Raw genomic sequence first — 26,679 nt, 5'->3', positions numbered from 1 at the left:
GGGGATGTCCAAGGTAGCAAAACAGGCGGACAGAGAGATCAGAGTGCAAGCAGAGGGAGAGCACTGCCAGGAGAGCTGTGCCATAGAGAGAGAGCGAGAAAAAAACCTGCAATCATTTGCCACATTGAAGGGAACAAATGTAGCTGGAGGCACTGAGGGAGAGGGAGAGAGAAGAGGACAGGCAGAGAGAGAGAGAGCGGGAGAGGGGGAGAGAGGGGGAGAACGAAAGCCAAGGAGAAAGGGAGAGAGTTAGAGAGAGACAGAAAGAGAGGGCAACCTTCCGTGGACATTGCACGTTAAAGCCACACTGTTTTGTACGGGAAGATCCACACCAACTGACAGGTTGGCGGAAGGAGGAGAAGCACTGGGAGTTTGGCACTGCCCTCTCTCCTGCTGCCTCCCTCTGTGTGTGTGTGTTTGTGTGTCTATATGCTTGCACTCACACACATACAGACACTGGCTCTCTCTGTGAGCCTGTCAGAGCGCTGGGCTCTCTGGGTGGGTAGGGAGCAGTGTTGTAGAAGAGATGTTCGCTCTGAGGATGAGACAGCGTTTCTAACAGGATCTATTTGCGGACTGGAATAATACGGTGACACAATCGAGAGGGGCCCGAGCCCACTGGAACCAACCTCATCAACTATGGAGGGACTGCTGTCTCCAATGAGGACGCGGGTAAGTCACCATGGGGATTGCAGAGCATCCCACACGCTGTTTCTTCCACAGGAATCCATCACCAGAATAGCATAGAGTGAGATGGCGTGCCCTAAAAGCTGCATGGTTGCTGAAATAAATCAGAAATTGTAGGCAGGATGCAGGGAGAGAGTGGGAGGCGCACGTCTCAGTTTGGTGTGTGGGTAAAAATGTTAAACCTGAAATTTAGTTTCAGCTTGCATGCAGTCTGTGTGTGTGTGTGTGTGTGTGTGTGTGTGTGTGTGTGTGTGTGTGTGTGAACAGATTAACAAGGGATTGCTTTGAAAGAATGACTCAGTGTTTTCAAAGTGGTGCCCATCTCCATTCAGTACAAACCACTGGCCTTTTGATTTATGGTAGAGAAGGAGCACAGAAAGAGGTGCAAGGGAGGAGCCGTGCAGTGAATTGGATGAATATCTGAAAGTGGCCTTTCATTATTGTTCCCGTTAAACATGACCTTTTGTATTAGTTGCTCATGTCCCTGTCCGGCATAGTTGACTATAGGCTGTACCCTGTGCTCAGCATCTGTTGGACAGTGATTGAGCCTGAAGCACACAGAAAAGGCTTGTGAGAGAAGTAAATTATATGTGTCTGTCTGTGTTAGCGATTGTGTGTTACTTTAGAACGTACAGTACCAGGGAGTTTATTCAGCACCAATGTGAGGACAGTAATCGAGACTGAGAGGTGTCATTCCTTGTACGTTTTGACCCTGCTGCTTCTTCTGGATGGCAGTTTGTGTTACTAAATACATACAGTATATATTAATGTTTATAAAAGCATTACTGCATTATTTTTGCAGGAGATGGGAATGATTTTGTAGAAGTTTCTCAGCAGCCATTAATCCAACACTAAATCAGGCGCAGGAAATAAATAACTTATTAGCTGGACCCTCTGTTACTATTTTACCTGCTTCCCCCTTCCTGGGAGGACAAAGATGATTTAGCAGCACTCATTTTATCACCACTGGTACCGACCCGTGCAGCATAAAATAAATTCCCATACATGTGAGAATTTGCATACATTTTAATAGGCTGTTTATTTCTGTTGTAACCTGCAGGTATAGTTCATACACACAAGCTTCGATGTGCGAAGATGCTGAAAGGTTTGAGACACTGGGATGACCTGATGGGATTGTCACACATGAGTACCCCCGTCTGCTCACCTTCCCTCTCTCGCCTTTACAACTCACACTCCTTCTCTTCTTTTCAGTGGGAGTTTTGACCCTTTTTTTCTTTTCCCATGTGCATTTGGATTCGCCCAAATTCTTCTGGTGTTTTAAGCCAGATCTTTCTTGCTTCTCCATCCTTTTTGTCTGCCCACCTGTCCGTCTGCCTGTCTGTCTGCCCCTTGTCGTGTATTTGGCAGTTAATGCGAGCGATGTAATTGGTATTTGCAGATCGGCCCGTGCTTTAATCCAAAGAGGAGTGTTAGCGGGCTGTTTGGAGATAGACTTGGCTTCAGAGATATGGCGCCGAATCAAGTCTGCTATATCTGTGCTGTCTGCCACCCTGGACAGATTTGCCACAGAGCTGTTGGAATCATTTTCAATAACTAAATGACTTTTTGCATTTATCTTCATCAGCCACATTGAGCTTCACATGCCCCACAGTTGATGTGGGTATCTCTGTTTTGGCATCAAAGTCACTTTCAGTGGATTTATGAATCACAGCGTGATGAACCAGTGCAGGAGTCTGTCAAAGTTTATGCTGCATAATCTCATCTTAATACACTTACTCTCATCCTCTGAGATAAAAGGGCGTATGTAGTGAAAGCAGGAGTTTTGATTTGTGGCTTTCAGGAACAGTACGGAAGGTAATAAATCCCAGATATTTGTTTTCAGAAGCAGCGTAATGCTGTGTTGTTTCTCAACAGAAGTGGAGCCATCTACTCTCACAGCAAATACTGCACCTGAAGTAAATAAAAGAAACTGAAAAGAAAAAATGCTATCCCATTTAGGACCATTTTAGCCACTAAATAGTTCATTCTTTCTGAATCTTACTCCAAGGGTGTGCAAAAAGATGTTCAACACCTACTAAGAGATTGAACCAGCTATAGCCTGTAAAAGCTCCACTATTCCTAATCCTCAGCTCACTAAAATGGGGAAATTGTGCTGAGAGGGCCGTGTCAGCTATCGAGTGGCCTTTAGAAGAGCTGTAGTCATATCTCCCCAAAGCTCCTGTTCTCTCTACTTCAATCCAGCAAGTTTTTTTCCATGTGCACTCTCTTTCTTTATTTGGATGACAGTAAAGGCCACTGATGCAGGAAAATGAAATAAAATAAGCATCAGTGAGCTGTGCGTCTGTGTTGCCTGTGCATAGTTACATACAGCAGAAAAACAGGTCAACACGCACACACACACACATTGCATACAGGATGCAGTAAGCAAAGTAATCCTGAGGGGAATCTGAAAAAAAGTAGCTAGTTTGTTAGTAGCCAGTCCATAAACTTTGCTCACATGTACCCCTTGCTATTATATTTTCTCTGTGTCTTTCAATGTGCTCTTACAGTTGCAGTTTATTTTAGTCAGGACAAATATCTCACTGCACTTAATTTCCAAACTTTATCTTAACTCTGCGCACTGTCCTCTTCTTGTTTTTTTTGTTTTTTTGTAAACGAGAGACTTGAGGGTACATCCAGATTCTGTTGGCCCTTGCAAACCCGAAAGATGCGCTCACAGACTCCTAAAAAGAAAAATAGAGTTCCCTGTAGGTTTCCCCTTTTTGTGTCTAATATATGCATATAGGTCAGTAGAACAAGGAGCTCAAACTTCATAGAAATCTTTCTCTGGAGACCGTGTGTGCTTTTATAGGGCACGCTTTGTGCACACAGTACGGCGTAAATGTGCGGGTGTGTGTCTTGTGTATCCTCTCTCCAATCAGCTCCTCCTGTATGTTAGTGGATCAATGAGGAGTAGTTATCTAGAGATTAACCCTGTCAATGCTCTGTCAGTCTAACCAGAGAGACTCCTCTGCTCTTCCTCTCTCACTCGTGTTGTTTAGTTCGCTTTCTCTTTCAGCACTATGTCACTGCCTCTCTCATCTCCTGGCTCTTTCCTCAACTGGTTGTATTTCTTCACATGAGAATTTGTGCGTGTGTGTGTGTGTGAGCGTATGCTCTTTGATAATTAAAAAACATTTGTTTTTTTATCATGCTTGCATTAAAATGCAGAGCAATTAATGTTTTCATAGGATCTCATCGCAATGTCTCAAAAATCCAAAAAGTAACAAATGTGGTCACATGGTGAATACAGACGTACACCGTTTTACTAAAAATCCAAAAAGGACTGCAATAGCATTGAAGAAAATCAGAATTTGATATTTCCCTGAATCCTTCAGCCCTAATGTGTGTGTGTGTGTTTGTCCAGATGCCCATGACAGATGGTGCCATTAGAAAAATGGCCATGGGCTTGCACATGCACACACACTCTTCTGCAAACATGCACTTAGTCCATTAAAGAATACCCAGTTTAAATAACACACACACATCCACACACCTCCCTCCCTGAGGATGGACTGCTTCCCCCCCCCTACAAAAAAAAAAATATCCCAAATTGTTGTGTTCTCCATACGTGCATGCCTGAAGCCGACCTCGCTGTCAGGATTAATATAATTACGAGTGAAAGGCCAGGATGGTGGGCTTCAGATTTGCAGCAAAAGGTGGGGCTGCATTTGGCAGCCTGCTCAGTCCTCTCTCTCTCTCCCTCTCTCTCTCTCTCACAATGAACAGCAGGTTAGCTGGCAGCATTTAAAGGCCAAAGTACGCAGCAGAGGGATGTCTGGTTGCTGAAACCACATGGGGCAAATGCAAACAAACACACATGCTGGGGTTCTGAGGCACAGACACACACATGAACACACATACTCAAACACACACACAGTTACATGTACACTGAATGTAGAGCCACATCTCCCAGCTGTCATCATCTTAGCCTAATAAATGCACTGTCAAGGGAAATCTCCGTTATGGGCTGCATTGGATTTTATGTTGTGATTATAGTTTTTTGCTGAAGTACAAACAGCTGCGCTGCTGCCCTATGATATCATGGGACTGTGTATAAATGGCACACCTCTTCAGCCACATTTCTATTGTTATGTTTGTGCATTTTAATGTTCTTAAATGTCATTTTACAATGTTGAATGATGTAGAATACAATCACAGGTAATGTTAGAGTGCAACTACTTGCTGTGTTATTCCTGTACTGAAACGTTGTCCCATTTGGACAAAAGGTACACAACAGCTCTGATAGTTGTATAAGGCGCATATGATATTGTATATGCTTTGCCTCACACATCTGTATATGGTGATAATACTTTAAAGATTATTGTTGATATTATTATATATATTCCCCACTCGCCCCTACGGGTGGTCAATCCTTCAAGCTCAGGTCCTCTACCAGAGGCCTGGGAGCTTGAGGGTCCTGCGCAGTTGTTCCTAGGACTGTGCTCTTCTGGACAGAGATCTCCGATGTTGTTCCTGGGATCTGCTGGAGCCACTCGCCTAATTTGGAAGTCACCGCACCTAGTGCTCCGATAATATATATATATATATATATATATATATATATATGAACTTTATTAGCTATATATTATCCTTATTAGCGTCTGTTAATTCACAAAAATTCACAAACCCACCTGCAACACCCATGCACTGATGACATGCAGAGAGGCAGATTAAGATAAAAAGAGGCTCAACTCTTGCTCTGCAGAGTAAGATTAGATCGGCGGGATGCCATGTTGAGAGAGTCCTCCTCCCACAGTTCCCTGTTTGAAGCGTTTCCTCTCTGCTGAACGTCTCGTTCCCCATTTTTGAAGACGCAGCCCAGCGGCCATGCACCACCTCTGGTCGTGTAAATGTGTGTGCATTTGAGCGTACCCTTTGGTGTCAAGCATGTCAAATGGGCTCTTGTCCCCTTGAAGAGTTCCAAACGATGAGATCAATCAGGGCGCAATTGAACAACTGGAGAAGCAAACCAAGCACTTGATGTTGTCATGGAAACGCGGGGTGCAGATTTTCCACTTCATTGGCTGTCATTAGTCTTGAGGCGTTTTTTAAATAATTTCACAGAAAGCAATTGAAAGACGGGAGGGCAGAATTAGTCTTCACATAGATAGGTAGAGCACATAACACGAGAACCGTCGTAAAGATAATTTCGCTATAGCGTGGTGCATTTATTTCTGTCAGTGTTTAAACCCTATCTTTTAAAATAAAAAAGCCTGCAGCAGTCCCATTATTAGATATTGACTCTATCTATGTACTTATATAGAATAGCGTCTCAAGAGACATTGACTGCACTGCCGTAAGCCTTTAGACAATCCAAATGGCAAATGTAGTGCTATATTTCCTGTATTAGAATGTAATCACTACTGCTCAACCACACAAGTATCTCTAATGAACCTACAGAGGATTAGTAGTGTCAGAATTCCTACAGTGGGTGACACTGGCTCTAAGAGGTATCATACATCACCCTATCTGTTCAGCTATGTTGCACAGATGAATTTTATAAATACACAAATACTCATGCATACTCTTACCCAGGAAATAAGAGTTTTCTTTTTTTTTTTTTCCTGAAACCATAAATCATTTTCTTATCTCCTCTAGTCATCCACACTTAAGCACTTCTTCCACCATTTACTCTGTCATTTTTCCCCTCTGCACCATCATAGACTCACCATTTCTAGCCCATTACACCCATACTTTAAGCCACCCTATATGTCTTCCCCTGGGCTCTGAACTGTGACCTTTTATAGATGAAGAGAGTAAGCTTGCAGCGGTTACTAGCAGGTCTACTCAGATTTGATTGGCTGACCATATAACTGCCCTGAGGTGAGAGGTAGAGAGAGAAAGGAGGCATACTTATTTGTATTTGTAATGGTGTTAAGAAATAAATAAATCACAGTTGCACCATTCTGACCCATTCGCATGCACTGAGGAATTCCAGCTTTATTAGAAAGTTGCAATCACTCCACCACCACTGCCACGAGTCTCAATTTCAGCCTGTGGCTGTGGAGTTTCTGGCTTCTAACCTGGATAAGCTTAATTGTCAAAGCAGCAAATGTGAAGCTGCAAAGGATTTTATTGCTGTGCTGATGGCTGTTTGCTTGGGTATCCATTTAGCATATTGCCTCAAGGTGAATTTTTTTCTAGCAGATAAAAAGAAGAAACTGAACCCACTCGACTCGATGCGTGTTAACATCAACAAAAACTACAGAGCACACCAAATGTGCCCTTACGAATTTTAAAAAAGAAAAAGAAAAAAGAAAAAAAAGGATGATAAACACTAATACAAAAAACAACAACGAAACAAACATTGTCTTTTTCAAATTCAGGTACCTTAAAACAGTATTTAGGTCTGTTGACCAAAATACAGTTTTGCACTTTATGAAGATTTCTAGTAGAATATTAAGTTCAATTGTTTCCTTTTAGGTTTAGTGAGGCTTCCTTCTTGTTTTTTTTTCCAAATGTCTTTAATCAAACAGCATTTAACAGTTTTACATTTGCGGTTTTTACGCTCTAGTGCGCTAATGGCTAATTCATGATTTATGTACATGGCTGCTCAAGGAGACAAAGACATTGAGCGCTTTTGCATACAGATGCATTGTAGACTCAAAATGTGCACATCCCCAAACACACGCATGCACACTGGTCAATTTGCATGCTCCATAACATCTATGTGTACAGCCCCAGACATATGGACCCATGCGGTGCCACTAGACAGCTTAATTGATGTTGGCTTGTCAGTTTCCTAGCAGTGGGGCTGGGAGGAGTGGGTTCAGGACTGCTTAGAAAAACTGATAGATAGGAGGATGAATGGATGGAGAAAAAGAAGAAAAGATGTAACGTTGGCGGGATAAAGGAGGGGAAAGAATCTGCTTATAGTCAAAGACTGGACTTGGAGGGGGTAGGGGGTTCTTTAAGACACCTTGACAGTTCTCAGTTAGGACTAAGACATAAAACCTTTGAGTTCCCTTAAATAAAAAGCATGCATTTTACTGCTTATTGCATAAGCGATCTAAATGCTGGGTGTTTTATTTTACATTTCTATTCTTTCCACCAATCCTTTTCAGTCTGTGGACTCTGTGTAGTGTTTGCCAGGTATCCTATTACCTCTCTTCTCCCCTGTGTAGACAGCTGCCATTACGCTGAATTAAACCAAAATATGAAATCAGCATTGCCAGATTGATGCTCATCCATCCTCCTAGGAATATTTACATCATCCTAAGTGTCTCTCTGACCTCTGATGCTCTCATTATGGCTTGTTAGAGCAATTAAAGGTGACGTGTGTCAGATTTATAACTCACCCCTGAGTGTATTTGTGTCTGCACATACACGGATGTGCATTTTCTTCTGAACAGATGTGAGCATCTGCCATTGCAGTTAAGGCCATTAATAAACGTCTTGAGGTGTTTGTATGCGGATGTGTCTGGTTTTCAGCAGCAGCTGGTGTTATTTGCTGTGTGCTTTGTTTGCATGTACATCTTTTTGTGTGTGTGTTTTTTTTCAAGTGATTTAAATTAATATATGTAGTTATAAAACGGCACAAGTTAATGTAGATATATATATTTTATATGGAAAACATCTGGATTTAACCCTTCTACTTTAATTTTCTTGCAATTACAGAATAACATTTAAGACACGCACACAGACACACTCACCGGCAAAGGTTGATGCACTAATTCTGGTAAATACTGATAAATATCGTTGCTAACCATTAACCTCCCAGTATCGTTTTGTTAAACACAGGACATGGATAATGCTCAAAATGCATGTCAGCACTTGTGCAGAGGTTGAACAAAACCAAGGAAGGGTCTAATAACACACAAAAGTAAAAAGCAGATCATGAAGACGAGTCCAACTTCTTTTATTCAGTACACCATCAATCTTACATGAAATGTCGTCTAACAGGTTTCTAAAATGGGTGCAGGTGGATGTTGGGTATTATTATGTACATTGGCATTGAATTGAGCAGCTTAGAAATAATGGTGCAGTACAAATACCTAAAACATAAAAAAGTTCTTGAGAGCAAATGTTTGTTGTTTCTTAGAGCTGCCAGGTGAGTTCAGTGGTAACCGTGGTAAGGTAGAAACGTTGCTGTTGTGGATCTCTAGATCAGCTTTTATCTGCTGTGCCTTTTTTCAAGTGTATTTTCCCCCCGATATGCTTTAATTACATTCACATGAGCTGTTTGTCTTCATTTATTCACCATTTACACTACTTTCACGTATGCAGTGCATTCCACCCTCTTACCACCAGAGTGTGCTGTGCGATGGGATTCCTAATCTTTCCCAAGGTTCCTCTGAATAACAAGCTCAGCACTTGAAAGTCCACCTGAGGAAGAGCAGTCCCGATGGGCCCTGAAGTTATTTTTGTACTCCGTTCTCGGATATGAAGGTTTGAAGTTCCTCTTCACATCGGTAAGCATCAAGAAGGCGAGAGAAAGAAAAAAACTCCTGATGTTGCTTTAGATTGCAGCTGTCAGCTGTTCATTGTGTCCTTTCTGATGTATGGGGCCAATAAGCAGAGACCCTCTGCTCTAATCGGCAGTGGTCTGCTGCTCTGCTGTGTATGAGCGCTGGCTGTTTGGTTCAGATAAGAGCAAAACTGTACACCGCATTTCCTTTCATCATTGCCATCACAACTTTCTCAGCAACGCAGTGGTTGTTGAGTACCGAGGTTCAGAACAGGAGATCATCTGTGTGTGTTGACTGAAGAACAGTGAGGTATATAATCAATGACCTCATCCTGTATCTCCTGCTGTTCACGAGAGACAGTGAGTGGAAAGAAGAGCAATGAAAGAACAAGTGAAATCAAGAGAGGAAAATGATGGGGCGCCAGTGAGTGAGGATTGAAAGGGAGGGGAGCATATGTTAAATGCTGAGCTTGATTAATAATTATGAGCTGTGTCAGTGACTGAGTGGCCATCCTATTACCCCTGCTGTCTGCTAGAGGGGCAATTACGTGGGATTTGCCCCCCATGTTCCCTCCCACCAGACTTTCTCTCGTCTCCCTCCAGTCCTTAATGTTTCATGTGGTCAGCTTATACCATTTTATTCCTTCCTTTCCCTTTCATAGTTTGCATAGCACCTCTGTTCCCATGGCAATAGTTGGCTCTGAATGTAAATATGTGGTAAATATCATGGGACGTGACCCTGGCTTGGACAGACCCAGGAGTGATCAAGCACTGTCTGTCACAGCACATCTTTTCTTTGACTGGGGTGCAGATGAGGAGGTGTAGCAAGGACAAAGACAGAGGAGGGTGGGAGGTGACTGGTTTGTCTGGCTATGGCCCCAGGTGGCATCAGGCTGCCTCTCTCTATAAACCCAGTGTCTTTCTGGATTCTTCTTTCATCCCATCCATTTGTTCTGCACAGCAGAGAAACACAAATAAGGTGAAGTGTTTGCTAAAAGATAAGGCGAGTAATAGCTGACTATCAGTTCTAATACAGCGAATAAAATCATAAACACAAGCTGCCATGTTGTTCGACATTTTCCCTTCGCAATGATGAGAAGGATGGCCTCGAGTAATGTCAGGAGGTGGAGATGATCTCCTCAAATTACGTCTTTCTTTTGCTGTACCCCGGGGGGGCTCTCCTTCCCTTCCTCCTCTGCACGTTAAAAAAGACAAAGCCTGAGTCATTTGGCAATGCATTTGCCATTGGTTTGCGTGGTAGAAGTTGAGCCGGAGCACCTGTCAGAGGTGTGGGGCCCATCTGTACAGTAACAAGCAGCTTAGTCCCATGCCTGCAGCAAGAGGTGGAGCTGGCACCGTCTGGCTTGGGTTACTGCCCTCCTGGGAGAAAGCATGCATATGTGTTGAGGGTTATAGCATGACTAGTTCATGTTAGCTCATTAGAAGCATGAGGAAATGCAAGTATGAGTGTGTGTGTGTGGGGGGGGGGGTTTACAGGTGCATCCTCTTTGTACTTTGTATTTGTTTATGCACATGCTTCGTTAATTTGTGGCCCGCGTGCCTGAGGGATCATAATGATTTAATGTCTATAAAGGAGGAGAGTTGTGTAGTTACGACGGGCTGAGAGGTTTACGAGAGTTATAAGCACAGCTGCATCCTGCATGTAGACAAATATGGCCGAGCCAAAGGTCTAAAGAATGAGAACTGTGTGGCATGGGTGTGAGCAATACAGGAACACTTACATTAGTTTATGGGGTTTCAGCAGTAATCTCTGTTGCCAAAGCAATTCAAAACATTAAAATAACTTCGAGTTGAAAAATGCCTGGCATTCAACACTGATGTTTACTTAAACTGCAGATTTGCTTATTAATGTCTAAACTGAATGTCTCCAAATTTAGAAATAGCAATTAAGATGTCACAGAAACATATTAAAAGCTTAAAACCATGTTTGCCTCTTTTTTTCCCCTCAGTAACCCAATGTTTTCCGTTGGGAGTACAATCGTGTATAACCCATTTCCCACCATGATCTGGTCTGTAAAGATTAAATATGTAGCCGCATCATCAAACATTTAACGCTCACACTGCTACAAATCAGATTCCCAACTGTGTGTGTGCCGAGTTTGGGGGGAGAGCGCCTCACGTGCATGTCTTGATCCTAAGTTGATGTGAGTGTGCTGCTTGCATGCTAGAGTAATTCATAAAAAGTTGGGCAGAGTTGCAGGCAGACGAGCGTGCATATTTTTAAACTGAGTGTTAATTGTTAAATCAGGGAAACAGTGTTTTCTTATGGTGTGGTTGAATACGTCTATCCCTGTTTGTTTCCCTGCATAGCGGAGGCTGTGAATCTCCTCGGCACTGGGTAAAGTGGGCTAAGTTTACTGGGGCAGAAAATCCTGGAGCATGACTCAATCCAGTGCCTTCATACAACCAGGCCCTAAAATATGCCTCTGTCGCATTCTGTCTGCTCAGTGCATCCAAGACACACACATACTCTGTGGCGAGTGGCTTGTGTATAGAACAAGCAAGACAGCGGCTCCAACCAAGGGAGAAAAGATGTAAGGTGTGTATTATTCTTGTGAATGGCTTCTGATCCCCTCGCATATCAGAAGTTCTTTTCATTTTCTCCTCAGATCTTTCAAATGATATTTTCTGCGGTCTGAGTGTGAATGGGTCCCTTAAAAATCCAAGGTGACTTTCACTGCAGATAGAATGACATAAGATAGTAGCGTGCACCTGCCTCACTCTTCACAGGTATTTCTAGAAATGCTGCAAACACACACACACACACACACACACACACACAAATGCACACAGTCTCACAGACAGACACAGAGCCATTCCCTGCATTGTGGAATGACAGATTTGGGTTGCGGAATGACACAGCAAAATTCTCATTACTAACAGCGATGAAGTGAATGATTTAGCAGAATCCTTTGCATCTGCGCTGCCTGTCGTTTATAACCCAGAGAAAAAGAGACAAACTGTCAGCAAAGATAAAAAGACAAAAACATTTGCATCATGTAAAAATTTCTGCTAGAGCTTTAATCAGAGAGAAAACGCATCACGCAATGACATTTAACTGGCCAGTCAAACCATATGCGGTCACCACAACAGGCATGCGAGCTTGTAAAGTGCAGTGCTTGGACTTAAATGCCTTCCCGTCCAATGTTAAAGCTGGCAGTAAACTCTTTCGACAGTTAGGTGGAGACAGGTGCTTAAGAGGCTTTATCAACATGTCTGGAATAGGTGGCCCTACTATTTTTGAATGCTTGTATGTATACAAACCTCAACTGACTTGGAAGGCTGCCAGGAGTTTGATTAGCACATATCCCTATTTTGCACACCAGGTGGACATCATGATCAATCAGGCTCACACAGGCGCACGCTCTGTACTCTCGCCTAAAATTAGATTTAAAGAGAAAAACTGTCCTCGGAGCTTTGAGTGTGAAGAAGAATCAGAGAGTCTTGTTAAAGGCCCATTTTGTGATGCACAATCTGAACTGCTGCCACTCTGGTGCTCTTTCTGATTATGGGATTAGTGGGACGGTCAGCTTTCAGGAGGAAACTGATGGTTGCAAAAAATAATAAACATCTCACTGTTCCAGCTTGATTCATATTAAAGTACAGCATACACTGCAGCTTTTTAGCTAAAGGGGGTGACAAAGCATATAACAGTTAAATATAGTTCAATATGCTTGTTGAAGTAGCTAGTATTTAATTCTACTTTTATATATATGTATATGAATACATATGGTAGTCTTTGTGTATCTGTGCATATGATAATCGACGCAAAGCAGTCTTACATTAAACCTTTGTCAGTCGCATGCCAATATGTTCGAGTATGCACATTTATTAGTGCCTGTGAGTTTGCAGTTGTGCATGAGGGAATATAATTGGTTTATCCAAAGAGGTGAGGAGATATTCAGCTCTCTGTGAGTCACCTGTCGTAAAAACATTGCACAGAGGATTCATTCCACTGTCTTCATTTATGTTCCCTTAGACACACAGTCTAGATTATACAGAGAAATCTGGGTTTTAACTCTGCTCGTGCCAAGAAGGAGTCACACCGGGACATGCTGTCCTGCGTTGTCTCTCAGTTGGGGGTTAAGCTCTTCTCTAATTATAAATGCTAGGCTAGGCTACCTGCCGCTATCTCTACACTCCTCTTGGCATTCGGACTCCATGAGCTGCCTGCCTCGCAAGTCTTAATGGTCATATACTATCAATCTTCACCACGCTAGCGGATATTTATAATTCATGCAGCATGCAGATGAAAATTAGAGTGATATTTCTAAGTTATTATGGGTGTTACATATTCACAGCAGTCAGCATTAGGAGCTTCAGGAAGGCGGGATGGCCTCCTGAGGGCAACAAAGGACTGATGGATGTGCACTCTTTAACACCCAGTTGTGTGTATTATGGGGTCTGAATGTGTCCTTATATGTGTGTTTATGCTAAACCTCTCTGTCTGGTTTCCTTTTCATTCTTTCCCAGCCCTATTTGTTACTGTTCCCCACCCCTTCCCCTAGACTTCATTTGCAGGGACGTAACAACATCAAATCACAGTGCAAAACTGTGAGTTGCACCCCAGTCCTCTGGACTGCAGAGTTGAATGTGAGGACTGATGAGTTCATGAGTTCATGATGACCTCACACCCAAGAGAGTTTAGAGAGCATAGGCCATTGGCATTCTGGGAGTGCATGGATTAGGAAAATAGGGCAGGACGAGGAGGACTGGCTCGAAAATTTTTTTTAGAGGGATGTCTGTGACACCCAGTGAGAGATGAAGTAATTGGAGCAGTTAGAAAACGGTTAATTGTGGAGTCAAAAGATGGAGACGATGATGGATGTGACCATCAGCTTAAACGATGCAGGGACATTAATTAATTATTATGTCTGAAACTGGTTGCTTAATTAGTCCTTTGGCTTATTTCCGGACTTTTGTGTTGTTACTATGATCTTCTGCAGCTTCCTGTTGTAGCCTGAATTCTGATAGTAAATGCAGAAAGTCTTCCTCTGTGCACTCACATCCTGTTTGTTGGTCCAGCCCAGCTAAACTCATTTCAGTCTGATCCGGCCTTTCTGTTTTTTCTCTTTCTTGTTAATGAACACAGAATAGTGGTGGTGGGGGGTACATTCCACCGGCTCCCGCCAGAAAAACAGAAGCAACCACTCTCCAAGGAGTGTCCCACCAACATCCTCTGTCTCCCCGCTTCCCCTTGCTTCTGCTCTCCTTCCCCTCTTACTGAATTACTGCCCCCTCGGCTATGCACCCTTATTCTCCCCCTCCCGCCTCCAGTCTCCCCCACATACCCTGCCTTCTACAACCCCACCCCCCCCACCCCCGCCCCACCCCTGCTGCAACTGTTACATAAGCTTCCAGTCATAGATCCAGGCCATATCGCTCTTGTTTTCCCCCTTGTGTGTCTATGAGAGCCTCAGCATCCAAGGCCAACCCTTAATGAGGCTACCACAAAGGCCCATTGATGAGAGGCCCAGTGTGAGAGAGGATGACCCCAGCCAAGAGCACCCAGAACTGTGCATCAGCTGCCCCAGGCTCTCCCTCCGCACAAAGACGCCCACTGTGGACAGAGACCTGAAAAGGCGCCGAGAACAAGAAGGGGAGAGAGAAATGTGAAAAGAGGGTAGAGATAACTCAAACAACTTGGAAAATGTTAGAGCGATATTAAAAAAGTCAGACATATGACTTTGTCACAAAATAGTTGCCTCTCTGAGTGTCAGTTCTCCCATCAAGCCGTACGCCTCCTCCTCTCATCCTCCTCTATGCATCCTAGCAAGAACAGTGAGACCACCCTCTGCCCTCCCTCTGCCAGGGAGTTGTCAGTGTCTTCATTTCTCTCATGGATCATAACTTAGATGTGAAGAGGAGATTTGGGAGCCAAACTTGCTGGAGATAGTCTTGTTTGTTACAGCTGGCCATTTGGGAATCTTGCAGTGGATGGAGAATAAAAGTGAATTTTTGAAAAGTTAAGTTGGACTGTTACTGGCACAACTCCTTGGAAGAATTGGATATTATATAGCTGATATGGCTTTATTACTTTCTTTAAGTTATTTATGAGGATTAATCCCATGAGCGAACTGAATAACAGAGAGAAAGAGAATTTTTCTTAAGTATTTTGTAGAAAAATTACTTCTTTTTTTGTTGCCGTGGTTGTTGATCAGTTGAATGATGACTCTTTCTGCACGACTCGAGGACTTAGAGGTGACCTTGGAACACATGCTTATGGACGTTTTCGTAAGTTTCTCCACAGTTTCTCTTGCTCAACATTGTTTTAACATCTCTTTAAAAAATGCTTTAATATACCCATCTTCTCTGTGTCTTATATGGGTGACCTCTCCAGCGCATAATTTCAGCTGGAGATGGGGGCTGACATATGTTCATGCAACATTCCAGATGCTCTGTTCTTAATTGGTGCTGAAAACACATGCTTATTAACCATCAAATTCTCTGCTTAGGGAGAATTATGGAATAAATTGGCTGACCAGGAATATAACCTGAACTGCTTGGCCTAATATGTGAGTCAACATAAGGTCAGCCCAGGGACTTAAAACTTTGGAAATTTTAACTCAGCGTATGAGGAGCTTTTGTCCAACCAACTCGAAAGTATTAAATGTAGGCAGTGGGCTTACTTTCTGTGCTCTGCATCCTTCATATTTATCTCTCAATAGCTATAAATCTTTTGATTAGCAATGAACGAAATCTCCAAGTAAAGGAATTGGGAATCGAGAATGAGGAAATGGGGGATGAAAGAGGAATGAGAAGTAGATGGAAAGTCTGATGGATGTGATAGGCGTGTTTCTGTCGCTTGTGATGCTTGGATAGAGGTAGATTACTCAGATCCCTGTGGTTGCTAAAGCATTTTGGGCTGCTAGAACTGCATCCCACACAGACATTTAGATACAAAAACACATGCAGCTTACATGGTCTACCTCAGCACACACACACAGACAGACACACTTTGTAAATGTGACATCAGAATCCCTGGTTGCTTTGATCTGCCGGCTGCTGTAATGAGTTTGGTCGTTAAGCTGCTGTTTCCCTTTAACATTGTTTACAGGCACAGGCATCTGTTCAAGGAACTGTAATCTGTCTTCCCTGAGATATATATTCAGTGAGCACTATCAGCATTCAATCCGCTGCCACAGGGCTTCAGTGTCACTGAAATATGCTGGGATTTTTTTTTTTTGTATGCGCGGATCCATCAAACTACTTTGGAGATTTGGTCATTTTCTTTCTGTATATCCAAAGGATGATTTATGACCATGGCAATAAAGATTACTGTTCATGGCCAGAGCAACATTTGGATTATTCATGCACCGCATGTGGGACGGAAAAATTGGAGTAAGGAAAATGCTTCCTTCCTCTACATTTCCTCTCAACATCCTAATTAGAACGCTTTTTTATTTATTTCTCTAATTGCTGGAAGAGGGTGGAAAACAGAGGGTTATCTGGCCACTTTGCATACTTAAATGAGAAATATTCAAATCGTGTGCACACATTCCAGACTGCTGGCTAGACGTATGCGCATATGGCAATGCATGCATACACAAACACTCACAACATGCAGACGTGAGCTACGCAGAAGCCTATTTCAGTGAACCATCAAGTAAGGGAAGGGGGAATTAAGGACTTATATTGGAAGACTTACCAGCAGTAGATGGTGTTATGGATCAGGCCTGTGATATTGTATATAGTCGTCCTTGTTGTAAAGTGTGTATTCAATAAGTCTGACTGTGTGTATGTGTGAATTAGGACAGTTAAGCTCAGAGACCAGGATCGTTATAGGAAAATTAAGGATCATTAGAATAATGACAGCAGTTCTCCATCCTCTGGTAGAAAAAGACCTCCAGAGCCCTATCTATGCTGCTCACTGGCTTAGAGCAGCAGTGAAGTGCGCAGCTATATTCAAGGGCTCACTGCTATTTTCATTAGCACAGCTGCACATATGAATGATTTAGGGAAGCTGAGAGGATCCGAGGCAATGAACTTCCTTCACAGCCTCTTTTACTACTAGAAAAGGAGGTCACTATTTTGTTGCCACATTCGCTCACAGGAAGCTGGATATTTCGGGTCAGCAAAGTTGTTTTTTTTTTTTTAATTTAACACTGTTAAAATAAGCTCACACATGTGTGCTCCTTTGAAATTTAATGAACCAGTAATGTGATCTGTATCTGCTGATTGTATTTTTTTCTTGTTGCTATGAAATACTGGTTTCTGGCATCATATCATCTCACGCCAGAGCTGTTGTGCATTGTGCTGCTGAGCTATGAGGAGAGGAGAAGACACACAGACAGGGAGGCATGGCAACTCCTCTTGCAGAGGATGCCTCGCAATCTAGCACAAAGGCTGACTGTCACATCAGCAACTGAGGCAGCGTGATTAAAAATGCATTCAATCCCTGTGTAGTTTAATTGAATCTCCTCCTTGTGCACCCCACAAACACCTCCCAATCATCTCTTCCAACATCACATCTATGATACAGCCTGCAGGCGGTACTAATCCTTCCATCTCCTACTCTTCCTTAGTCCTACATCTCTTCTCTTCTCGTCTCCCCCATCCCCCGGTTTCTTCCAAAGGAGAAAGACCTCAGCTGGATGGGATTGCTTCCATCACAGCTGTAATGCACTGCTCTGCTTTTTTTTGTTTGTTTTCGTCTCCATCGTTTCCTCTGCTTCCAGCAGCCATAAAGTACTGGTTTATATCTTTGGGAGAGCTATTTGGTCACAAAGGGCCTGTGGTCTCTGAGAGCATTCACTCCGCCAGGAGCACAAACACTGTGACGTACCGATACCAAGCGCTTCCTTGTCACAATGAGAGTTTTGCTACGGAATTATACAACATGCGTGTCTACAGTACATGCATACAAAAAGCCTCTTTATTAGCAAACTATTCTCTTTTGACTGCACTGCTGCAGATGTGTTGATTCAAACATTGGCTATTGACTGAGTGTATTATGTGAGAGTATTCTGTTATGTAATGGGTGTGTTCTCTGACCAGTTCTCTGACCAGTGACAAAATTGTTCAGCTAGTGCGAGCTGACCTCTTTCCCCTTTCTGTTTGCACCTTGTCACTCACTCTCCCGTTTGCTCTCAGCAATCAATTGTCCTTTAATCTGAAATATTTTGATCTCAATATTGATTGAGATGTGACTTAAGTATCTTTCTTATTAACAAAAAAAAATCCTGCAAGAAGAACAAAACCAGCATGTGTCAGTCGATCTCTCATTGTTATTTGAGTCCGTCTTTCTCTACACTGTCTGCATCCTGCAGCCCCAAGCCCATTTGTTACTACTGGAGATATAAATATTTAAAAGCTGGACAAAAAGAAGAAGAAGTAAATAATGCCTTGTGCGGGGCTATTTGCAGTTGCAGAATCAGGGGATTGACTCAAAATAAACTACAGTCCCTATTCATGTTAATGGAACAAAAGAAAAAAAAACTATGTCCCCCAGTGCAGCAATGGCTCATTGTTGTGTTTTGATAGCTTTTGGGCAACAACAGCTGAGAGAAATAAGCAATATCAGAGTTTGGTTATACTAATATTTGATAGCAGAATCGATTTGTTTTTATTTATGGGGGTCTTGTACGATTTACTGAGTGGAATATATTTACAAGAACGGAGAAACTTCTTTTTTTGAAAGAGATTATTCAAATTTCTTTTGAAAAAGAAGTTTGAAAAGTATAGTAATATAGTCAGTTTCTGCAATCAGATGTATCTCATTTACTTGCCTCATTAGTCTTTGGCAGCAGGATCATTCAAACAGAATTAAATAAATAAATTTAATAAAAACAACAACAAAATTATCATAAACTCGATCCCATTTTATGTGCAGACGGATAAAACCGATGAGCCATTATCATTCATCCTTCAATTTCCATCATGGTTCAGATTCGGATGTCAGCTGGCCCAGCACACGCTCAGGGCTTCCAGCACACTCGGGTGAATAATTCAGAAGCTTTGAATGCTTTTCTCTGAGGCATATTGCACATCTAGCACCACATTCAAATGTGTTTTTGCCCTGCTAATAGACTGCTGATTGGCCCATTGGAATGATATATTGTAATTCTGTTAAGACATAGATGGCTGGATAATAGCAGTGTATTTGTGGACTGCACTTGGACAAAGATTTTATTAAAGGCCACATTTATCTTCTGTGTTCCTAAGGCTAGAAAGACAGCCTGACTGCAGTGCTTTGGTGCCAACGCTTTGAACAATAATATTACGGAACAACACCTAAGCAGGTTTGCAGTTTGCACGCACACTCTCGCGCACACACACACACACATACAGACAGGTTGAGCAGATGTGTGCTGAGCGACACAGTTTGACCAGGACAACCTGTCCTAGCGTTGCACCAAATCTCTCTGAAGCACAAATATGCCCCAGTTTTTACTGTGACTCATATAAAACAATCTCACAGGCGATCCATTACCTTTCTTAGCATGTAATGGTGTTTCCCGGGTTCTCTTACACAGACACTGCTGAGAAGATGGTAATTGAAGTGGATGCTTCCCTGTGGAGAAGTCATTATGATTGGTTCTGGCCTGATGAAGGGTGGGGAGGCCCCACATTCTGCTCATCTCACTCTCAGGAGATGCAAGGCTGGCATACATGTAGAAGCGCAGATGAAAGCACACAGTGAGCAGCGAATCGAGTTACGCTATCAGGGTGGTACTGTTTAGCTATACAATCGTTTATCTGTTTTGCCTGCGATGATGCTGTAACTCAACCCTTTGTAATTTGTGGTGTCTTGAAACGTAAACAGTCAATCCCCCTCCATTCCGCTTGGGACGGGGAGTCGGTCCAACTAGAGGGCATTTCCATAAACACATACTCCCACACACATACACACGCACACAGACGCACAAACATACAGAGTTGAGGAGCAGGACCATAGGGATGAGTCAGACAGCCGTGGGCAGAGACTGGCTGGGTTATCAGGGTAAATTAATGCATCACAATGCCGGGAGTCTAGCATTGGAGAGCCATCGCTTCTTATTGTTGCAACTACGAACAAAGACTAAGCAGACACGCACAAAAAAAGAACAGCAGAAATAAAACCTAGACAATCCAGCTGCTTTGTTTCCCTCATTAGCGTCTCTCAGGCGTAGATTTTCTTTTCTTTCTCTTCCTCTCTCTGCAGTTTTTTTTTCTTTTTTTGCAAATGTATTAATAGCTGATGGTTCACTTTGAGGACAGCGGGTGCTTGTGAAGCAAAGCTTGTCAGAATCTCCTAGCTTTTTCCTACAAATTTATGTTTTTGCTCTTTATCATGTACACAGGTTTATATTTCATGTATTTTGTTACCGAGCGCAAATCCCGTTTGCTTTACTTTTTTATGTGCTTTATGTGCTTGTTGACTGAAATGGGTCATTGTGCAAGCAGCCCGAGGCATCAAGAATAGTAGCATGTTGTTTTTACTTGCCTTTATTTTTTTCTCCCTCCTGTCAAGAAGAGGTCTTATCACCTTTGTGGATTTGAGGAGTTTATTGCACATTTCAAGCAAAAAAGAAATAAATAAAGAAGCAAATAAAAAAAGAAGAGAACAAAGGATCGCAAACCAAACTTTAAGTGCTCTATTAGAAGGGTGCATTTTCATCTCACTGTCAAGGGGATGTACAGTACAGGATTTTGTGCATTGTCTCCCCAATCAGCAGCAGAGCTTGAACTATGTCATCACGATGTGAATTAATGTCAAGGAAGCACACCACACAGAGTACCAGTCATATTGCAGAGAGGGAGAGAGAAATGAACCAAGTCATTTTGGTTCCTTATCTGTTAGACCTGGATGTCTGCACACCAAGTTTAAAAATAGCCCTCTGATATTTCTCATGTAGGCCACAGTCACTCACACACCGGTGGAGGCCAGGGTGATGAATAAATAATGCTTTCTGGGGATTACCACTGCAGATGATTTCCTCCTGTATGCTTGGCTCTTGGCTTTAACACAATGTGTGGGGTATTTTTGTGTGTGTTTTTGTGTGTGTGTGACATATATAGTCTCGTGTAACGAAAGCTGTCAGAGATCCTCAATTAAAGAAATGATATGGGAGAAGGAAGAAGTTGGTTAGTTTGCTCATTTTAATCACTTTACTCTAAATTTTTGCTCTGTGATCCAGCATCAGTTCACCTCTTGACTGGGATGACCAAGCTAAATCTTACAGGTTTATATTTCCAGTGTTACTGGTTAGCAATGGTTACCTTGCCTTCTCGAGATGTGCGCAGCTGTGCATGTGTGCATGGATATGTGCATACCTAACAGCTTTGCATATGTGAGCGCGTGTCGATTCACTTTATTTAATCAGCTGACAGCTTAGTATTGATGTGCCGGAGTAAAAAAAGAGCACAGCAGTGAGTGATGATGTAGATATGACAAGGTGCAGCAGTAACTCTTGATTCCAATAGCTTTAATGGACATGTAAAGACCACAATGGTGGATACAGAGGACTGACTCAGCTGAATGAAGCCGCAGCTAGTCGCAGATCTCTACGGCTGCGGTTTTACCATGATAAAAGGTCTCCGCAAAGGCCAGATCAATACTCCAAACTGTCCACTGCTGTCACAGCTTTGTGGAAAAAACTCTGGCCAATTGCCACAGTTGCCCCCATATAGGCAAAGAACCGAGTGATAATATAATCAATATCTGCATGCATGAGCAACATGCATGCTGGTCTGTGAGGATGCATGCTAGTGAGTGTGTATGTATTCTTCCTTTGTGTTCTATTCCAGACAGTGCAGGGAGAGAAAGCTGGGATGTGGGATTTCGAAGATAATCTCCCTACCAGATGGCAAAACATCCCATATTCCTTTTGAGGTTCCCCACGTGATCCCCTGTAAGGGCTGTGTGGGTGGTGGGGGTATATATGCTCACACACAATAATTATTGAGTCATGTGACACAAGTGCGTATGCTAATAAGAGCTGTAACGTCACATTAATCCAGTGACCTGGTTAAGCCCCTGACTGAAGGAAGTGAGTATGTGAGGAAGGGAGGGGAAGCTGCCAAAGCTGGAGAGGGGAGAAGAGTGGAGAGACAAAGCACACTCCCTCTCCCTCCCATACACTCTTACACACTCATTCACCTCATGAGCGGCAGAGCGGAGTGTAACTGTGTGGAGCAGAATGGGAAGCCTTTTAACACAGAGGGAAACAGAAGCAGAGAGAGGCACATAGGACCCGTGTGGGACTTCTACAGCTACGCTCACATCACACTCTTCCTTCCCTCTAACACCGCCACGCGCAAGCTCGCGTGAACTACGGCTGTCAGGCTGGACGGGACAGCGAGGACACCCACTTCACACTCTCACACACATGCTCTCACACCCACAGACACGCGCACTCTGGAGCGTACTATGGTGGTTCAGGGAGCGGTGACGCCCGGGAGAACCCGCCGGCTGATGCTTAAGCTGCCGGTGGGGACTCTTCGAAGGAACAGTGCAGAGAGGGTAAGAGACAAGCTTCCCTCAGTTAACCTCTTTCACTTTTATCCCTCCTTCTTTGACTTTATGTCTGTTTGACAGTATTTTTTTAAGCATCTTTGTGTGTGTAAGTGGGATTTAAAAAAGGTTCTTGACTAATCCAAAGGACTATATTAGATTTGAGTTGGTGCAAGGCAAGTCAAGAGCAAAGCTTTTAATCTCTACAGTGGACGATAGTTCTCAGTGTTTCTCGTCCTGCCAGTCTGAGTCTGTCAATCTTTGTAGTTCTCAGCCTGTCTCTGTCACTGCTAATGCATTCGGCCGTCCTCGGCTTCAAGGTTACAGGGAAGTCTCACAGTGGGAGTGCAGCTCGTTTGCCTGTCACTGTCAGTGCAATTAAACTCGAGAGATGGGCTTTTATCAAGCAAAGCTTCAACTTCAGCCCAGTTTAAAGCGCTGAATCCTGTGCTCTCCCAGATCGTTTTGTTTTTTTCTTTAAACAGTACAGTTCAGCTCATCTGCAAGGCACCAGAAGCTTGTGTTTACGTGTTTGTGTGTGCGGTGGGTGGAGATTGGTGGCTGGAGATAATAGTTCCCAGCTACATGGAATGTGTGGTGCAAAGTTAACCCTTGTGTCAGTTGTAAAGACACGCTGTAACTTGCCATGTAATTCATGTCTTTTGGTGCTCAGCAAAGTTGTTTACTCCTAATTGTCATGTTTCTTTAAGGAATTTTAAAAAAAAGGTTTGCAGCTGTGCTTTCATTCTGTGATGGGTGTCAGCGTTCTTTCATGCAGTGAATGCACTGGTATTAAGTGAATCACACTTAAGTACAGTGTGTGTTCAGGTGACGTGCGAACCGAAGATATAGAGCTTCCAGATTTGCATTCCAACAATCACAATCTGCTTGCATGATGATACTGAAAGGAATTTCATCTTTCTTTTCAGATCTCAGTCTACTCACTCGCTATGAGGTGACTTTGGTCTCATAAATGTGCCTCTTTGAGTGGCTGGGACTCCTAAATGCCACGAGGCCTTTGGAGAATCGCCACTTTCTTTGTGGTTCTTGCTTTCACTGAACAGAGGATATACACCAGCACACGCAAGAAAACACATGCTGTGCACATGCTATCATAAATTAGATGGAAAAGCTTTATGAGCCTAAATATACACACCACCGCTGCATCATCACAGTACATAAAATGCAACCTGGTTTCTTTGTTGATGATAAGCTATACAGTTGAAGTGAAAGAGATCAGAGGCAGGAGCATGTCAGACACTATATTATAGCTATGATGCATTCAAGTTATCATCTTAAGACTCAGTTTGTGTTATTATGTGTTATTAATGCTGGTATTTAAGCTCCTGGGTGGATCGCTTCTGTCTGAATCTATCTGGCATTCGTAACAGTCCTTGATTGAAGGAAATTGAATATTCACTGCCCTTTTCAGAAATGTAATTGCTGCTCGATGATTGGCTGGAGCCACTAACAGACACCCTCACTCAAATCACCTTAATTAACGGAGAAAAGCAGATTTTCACACACAGTCTCTCTTGATTGAATTCCATTTATCTTCCTCCCATTTTTTTTCCTTAACACCAGCTGTGAGCAGACAGACTGAAGAGGGATTACTTGTTGTGATTTACATAAACTCGGTCACATTTTTGTACTGCCGCACCGGAAAAAATCACTGGCTTGATGTGGGAGGCGGTGACTGCGTCACTTTTTATGAAAAATAGTAATGAGTCAAACAAAACAGGTAACACAGCGTTTAATATGTCAACAAAAATTATTTTAAATCACCAGACTGTCTGAGTAATTTATCTGTTAAGTGATGACAGGTGAACAAGCCGGTTTCTATGCGCGACGCTCTGTAAATGTTGACTGTCTGTTGGTTAATGACTTTTCCTCTCTCCGTGGTCTTACTGAGCCACTGAAATGATTTCACTTCTATTCACAGCTGCAGCTATGTCCTGCTCTGACTTGTCATGTTAGACAACTCATTCTACTCCATCTGTATCTTATACAACTACGTAAGATGGCTAGAGGGCTAAGGGAAAGAAATCTGCTTATAAGTATGTATATATGACCTGACTAAGCAAGTGAAAGGTTCTAGTGGAAATTTTATTGCTGACAGCTTAAATATAGCTAAAGCATTTTACATACTTGGAACCTAGTTTTTCATGTCCTTCAGCGTCTCCCATTTAAAAAGCACACGCTAATGGGTATGGATCCCCACTGGCTATACACTTTGCTCCAAACCATTCGGGGACTTACTTGAAATATATTTTAAAGCTTGATCCAAAAGGTGCGTTTTCACTTGCAAATTGCAGAGTGAAAACGCACCTTTTCATCTGTGCCCTGTCACTAATCTAATGCAGATGAATCGTGTCACGTCTGCAGCAGTAGCTTGTGATGGACGAGTGGCTAATTAGCTATCTTTGTTCCCAGTCAGTATCTATGACATATTAAAAAACAAAAAAAACATGCCTTGTTAACTGGACTTGTTTGTGTTTCGGGTTTTTTCCATTTGTGTTACACGTTTTCTGCATCTTGTTGTCTGTCACATGCGATTGTTGCTTACAGGTCTTTTATATATGACGTCATCCTTCTTCTGCCTCTGTGCATTAGTGTGAAAATGGGACAGAAGTACTTATGGTATTTACACCATGATGTTGTGGTGAGAAATTGCACAGTTGGTGTTGACAGCTTTAAAAAACAGCTTCTTTGAGGGGATATTTTTCAGTTTAGATTACCTCTGTGAGCTGGCTGAATTAGGATTATCTTCCTGCCTTTGTTATCTTGCTATCATGTAAAGCTGCTCAGCTTTTATCTGTGAAATTAAGAACAAAGCCAAACCCAAACAAACAAAGAGGAGAGAGGGAGGACTGGCGTGTGTGCCTGTGCGAGTGTTTGTGTGCAATTTCTGATTTTAGGAGATTGAATCGGTCTCCGGGGAAACATGTTGTTGTCGGGAGCACTGCAGGGGAGTGAGGGCATGAAGGTGGGAGGGGGGGATCGCTGTCAAAGAAGGAGAAGTTCACACAAACACATATACACATGTTCAGAACAAACATTCATGAGCTAAACAGGAATCCAAACAGACAATAACTTGACAGCAGTTACCATTACAGGGCTGAAAGCTAGAAGCAGCCATGCAAGACTTAAGGCAGGAATACTAATCGATCCTTGTTACCTTTAAACATCCTGTCTGGACCAATCACAGAGAAGGTCAGGGCTGGATTCTGGCATTCTTGCTTCTCTTACTTGTTTCCCATCAGACTGATCTAATTGCCGGGACATTAGAGTCAGAATTCATTCAAGGACTTGAATAGTTGACATGGAAACCAAAGGGAAACACAACACCCAAAATATCTGTAATTTGTTTATCATTTCTCTGCGTGTTTGCTAAAAAGTCTGACTTTTGAGCTTTTTGCCCCTACAGCTCTCCTTTCCTTTGCTACAGTATTGATTTCCTGAGATCCCAACATGCCCCCAGGACTGTAGGTGAGAGAGCGGTGGTCAGTCAGTCCAATTAAAGAGACAAAGAGAAGGAGAAAGAGGCGAGAAAAAAAGAAAGAGGTGGGAATAACTAGAGCTAAAGGTTCGTGACGGCCCCTCTTGCACCACACCCTGCTCGGCATGAAAGGGGACCCCCTTTTCTCCCCAAGGCAGCTCAGAATGAAGAATGTTATTGAGGCACTCAAGAAAGGGGGGTTGAACGGGAGACTCCCACCCTCTTCTCCACCCTGTTTCTTTCATTACTCTGGGCTATGATTTTTTTTTCTTCATGTCTTTTATTGCCTGTCCAAAATCAACCCGCAGATAGACACATGGCGCAGCTGCATACAAGTTCAAAGTAAATCTGTACAGATCAAACAAGAGATGATCGCCTATGACTGTGAGTGAAGGCTGAGGACAGTAAGGCTGCTGATGATATGCTTTCTCTATGGAGACAGTCTGCTAGCGGGGTAGCTATGGTGAAAGTGGAGTCTTGTGTCCTTTGCCAAAACATTTCCAGTAGATGGATGGGGTGTGTGTGTGTGTGTGTGTGTGTGTGTGTGTGTGTGTGTGTGTGTGTGTGTGTGTGTGTGTGTGTGTGTGTGTGTGGAGAGGAACTGCGGTCTGTAATAACTGGCAGGAA

At 42.9% G+C, this 26,679-nt stretch overlaps 1 protein-coding gene across 3 annotated transcripts in view; it reads left to right on the top strand.

The window, feature by feature from the left end:
- The first annotated feature begins 260 nt into the window (after positions 1-260).
- Positions 261-26,679, top strand: part of frmd4a (FERM domain containing 4A) — a 74,863-nt gene continuing 48,444 nt past the window's right edge. The window contains exon 1 of one of the 3 annotated variants that reach the window (XM_005752853.2): positions 261-672. In XM_005752853.2, coding sequence (XP_005752910.1) covers positions 640-672 — 33 coding nt within the window. In that variant the 5' untranslated portion in view covers positions 261-639. Of the gene's footprint in view, positions 673-15,247; positions 15,353-22,117; positions 22,563-26,679 lie in introns of those variants that run through there. The other 2 variants (XM_005752852.1, XM_005752851.1) reach the window with 2 other exon arrangements.

This window comes from Pundamilia nyererei, unplaced genomic scaffold, assembly GCF_000239375.1.
Source record: "Pundamilia nyererei isolate P.nyererei 1_Seehausen unplaced genomic scaffold, PunNye1.0 scaffold00386, whole genome shotgun sequence".
Lineage (NCBI taxonomy): Eukaryota > Metazoa > Chordata > Actinopteri > Cichliformes > Cichlidae > Pundamilia > Pundamilia nyererei.
The sequence above is the reverse complement of the archived record's forward strand: the minus strand, read 5'-3'. Positions and strand labels throughout refer to the sequence as shown.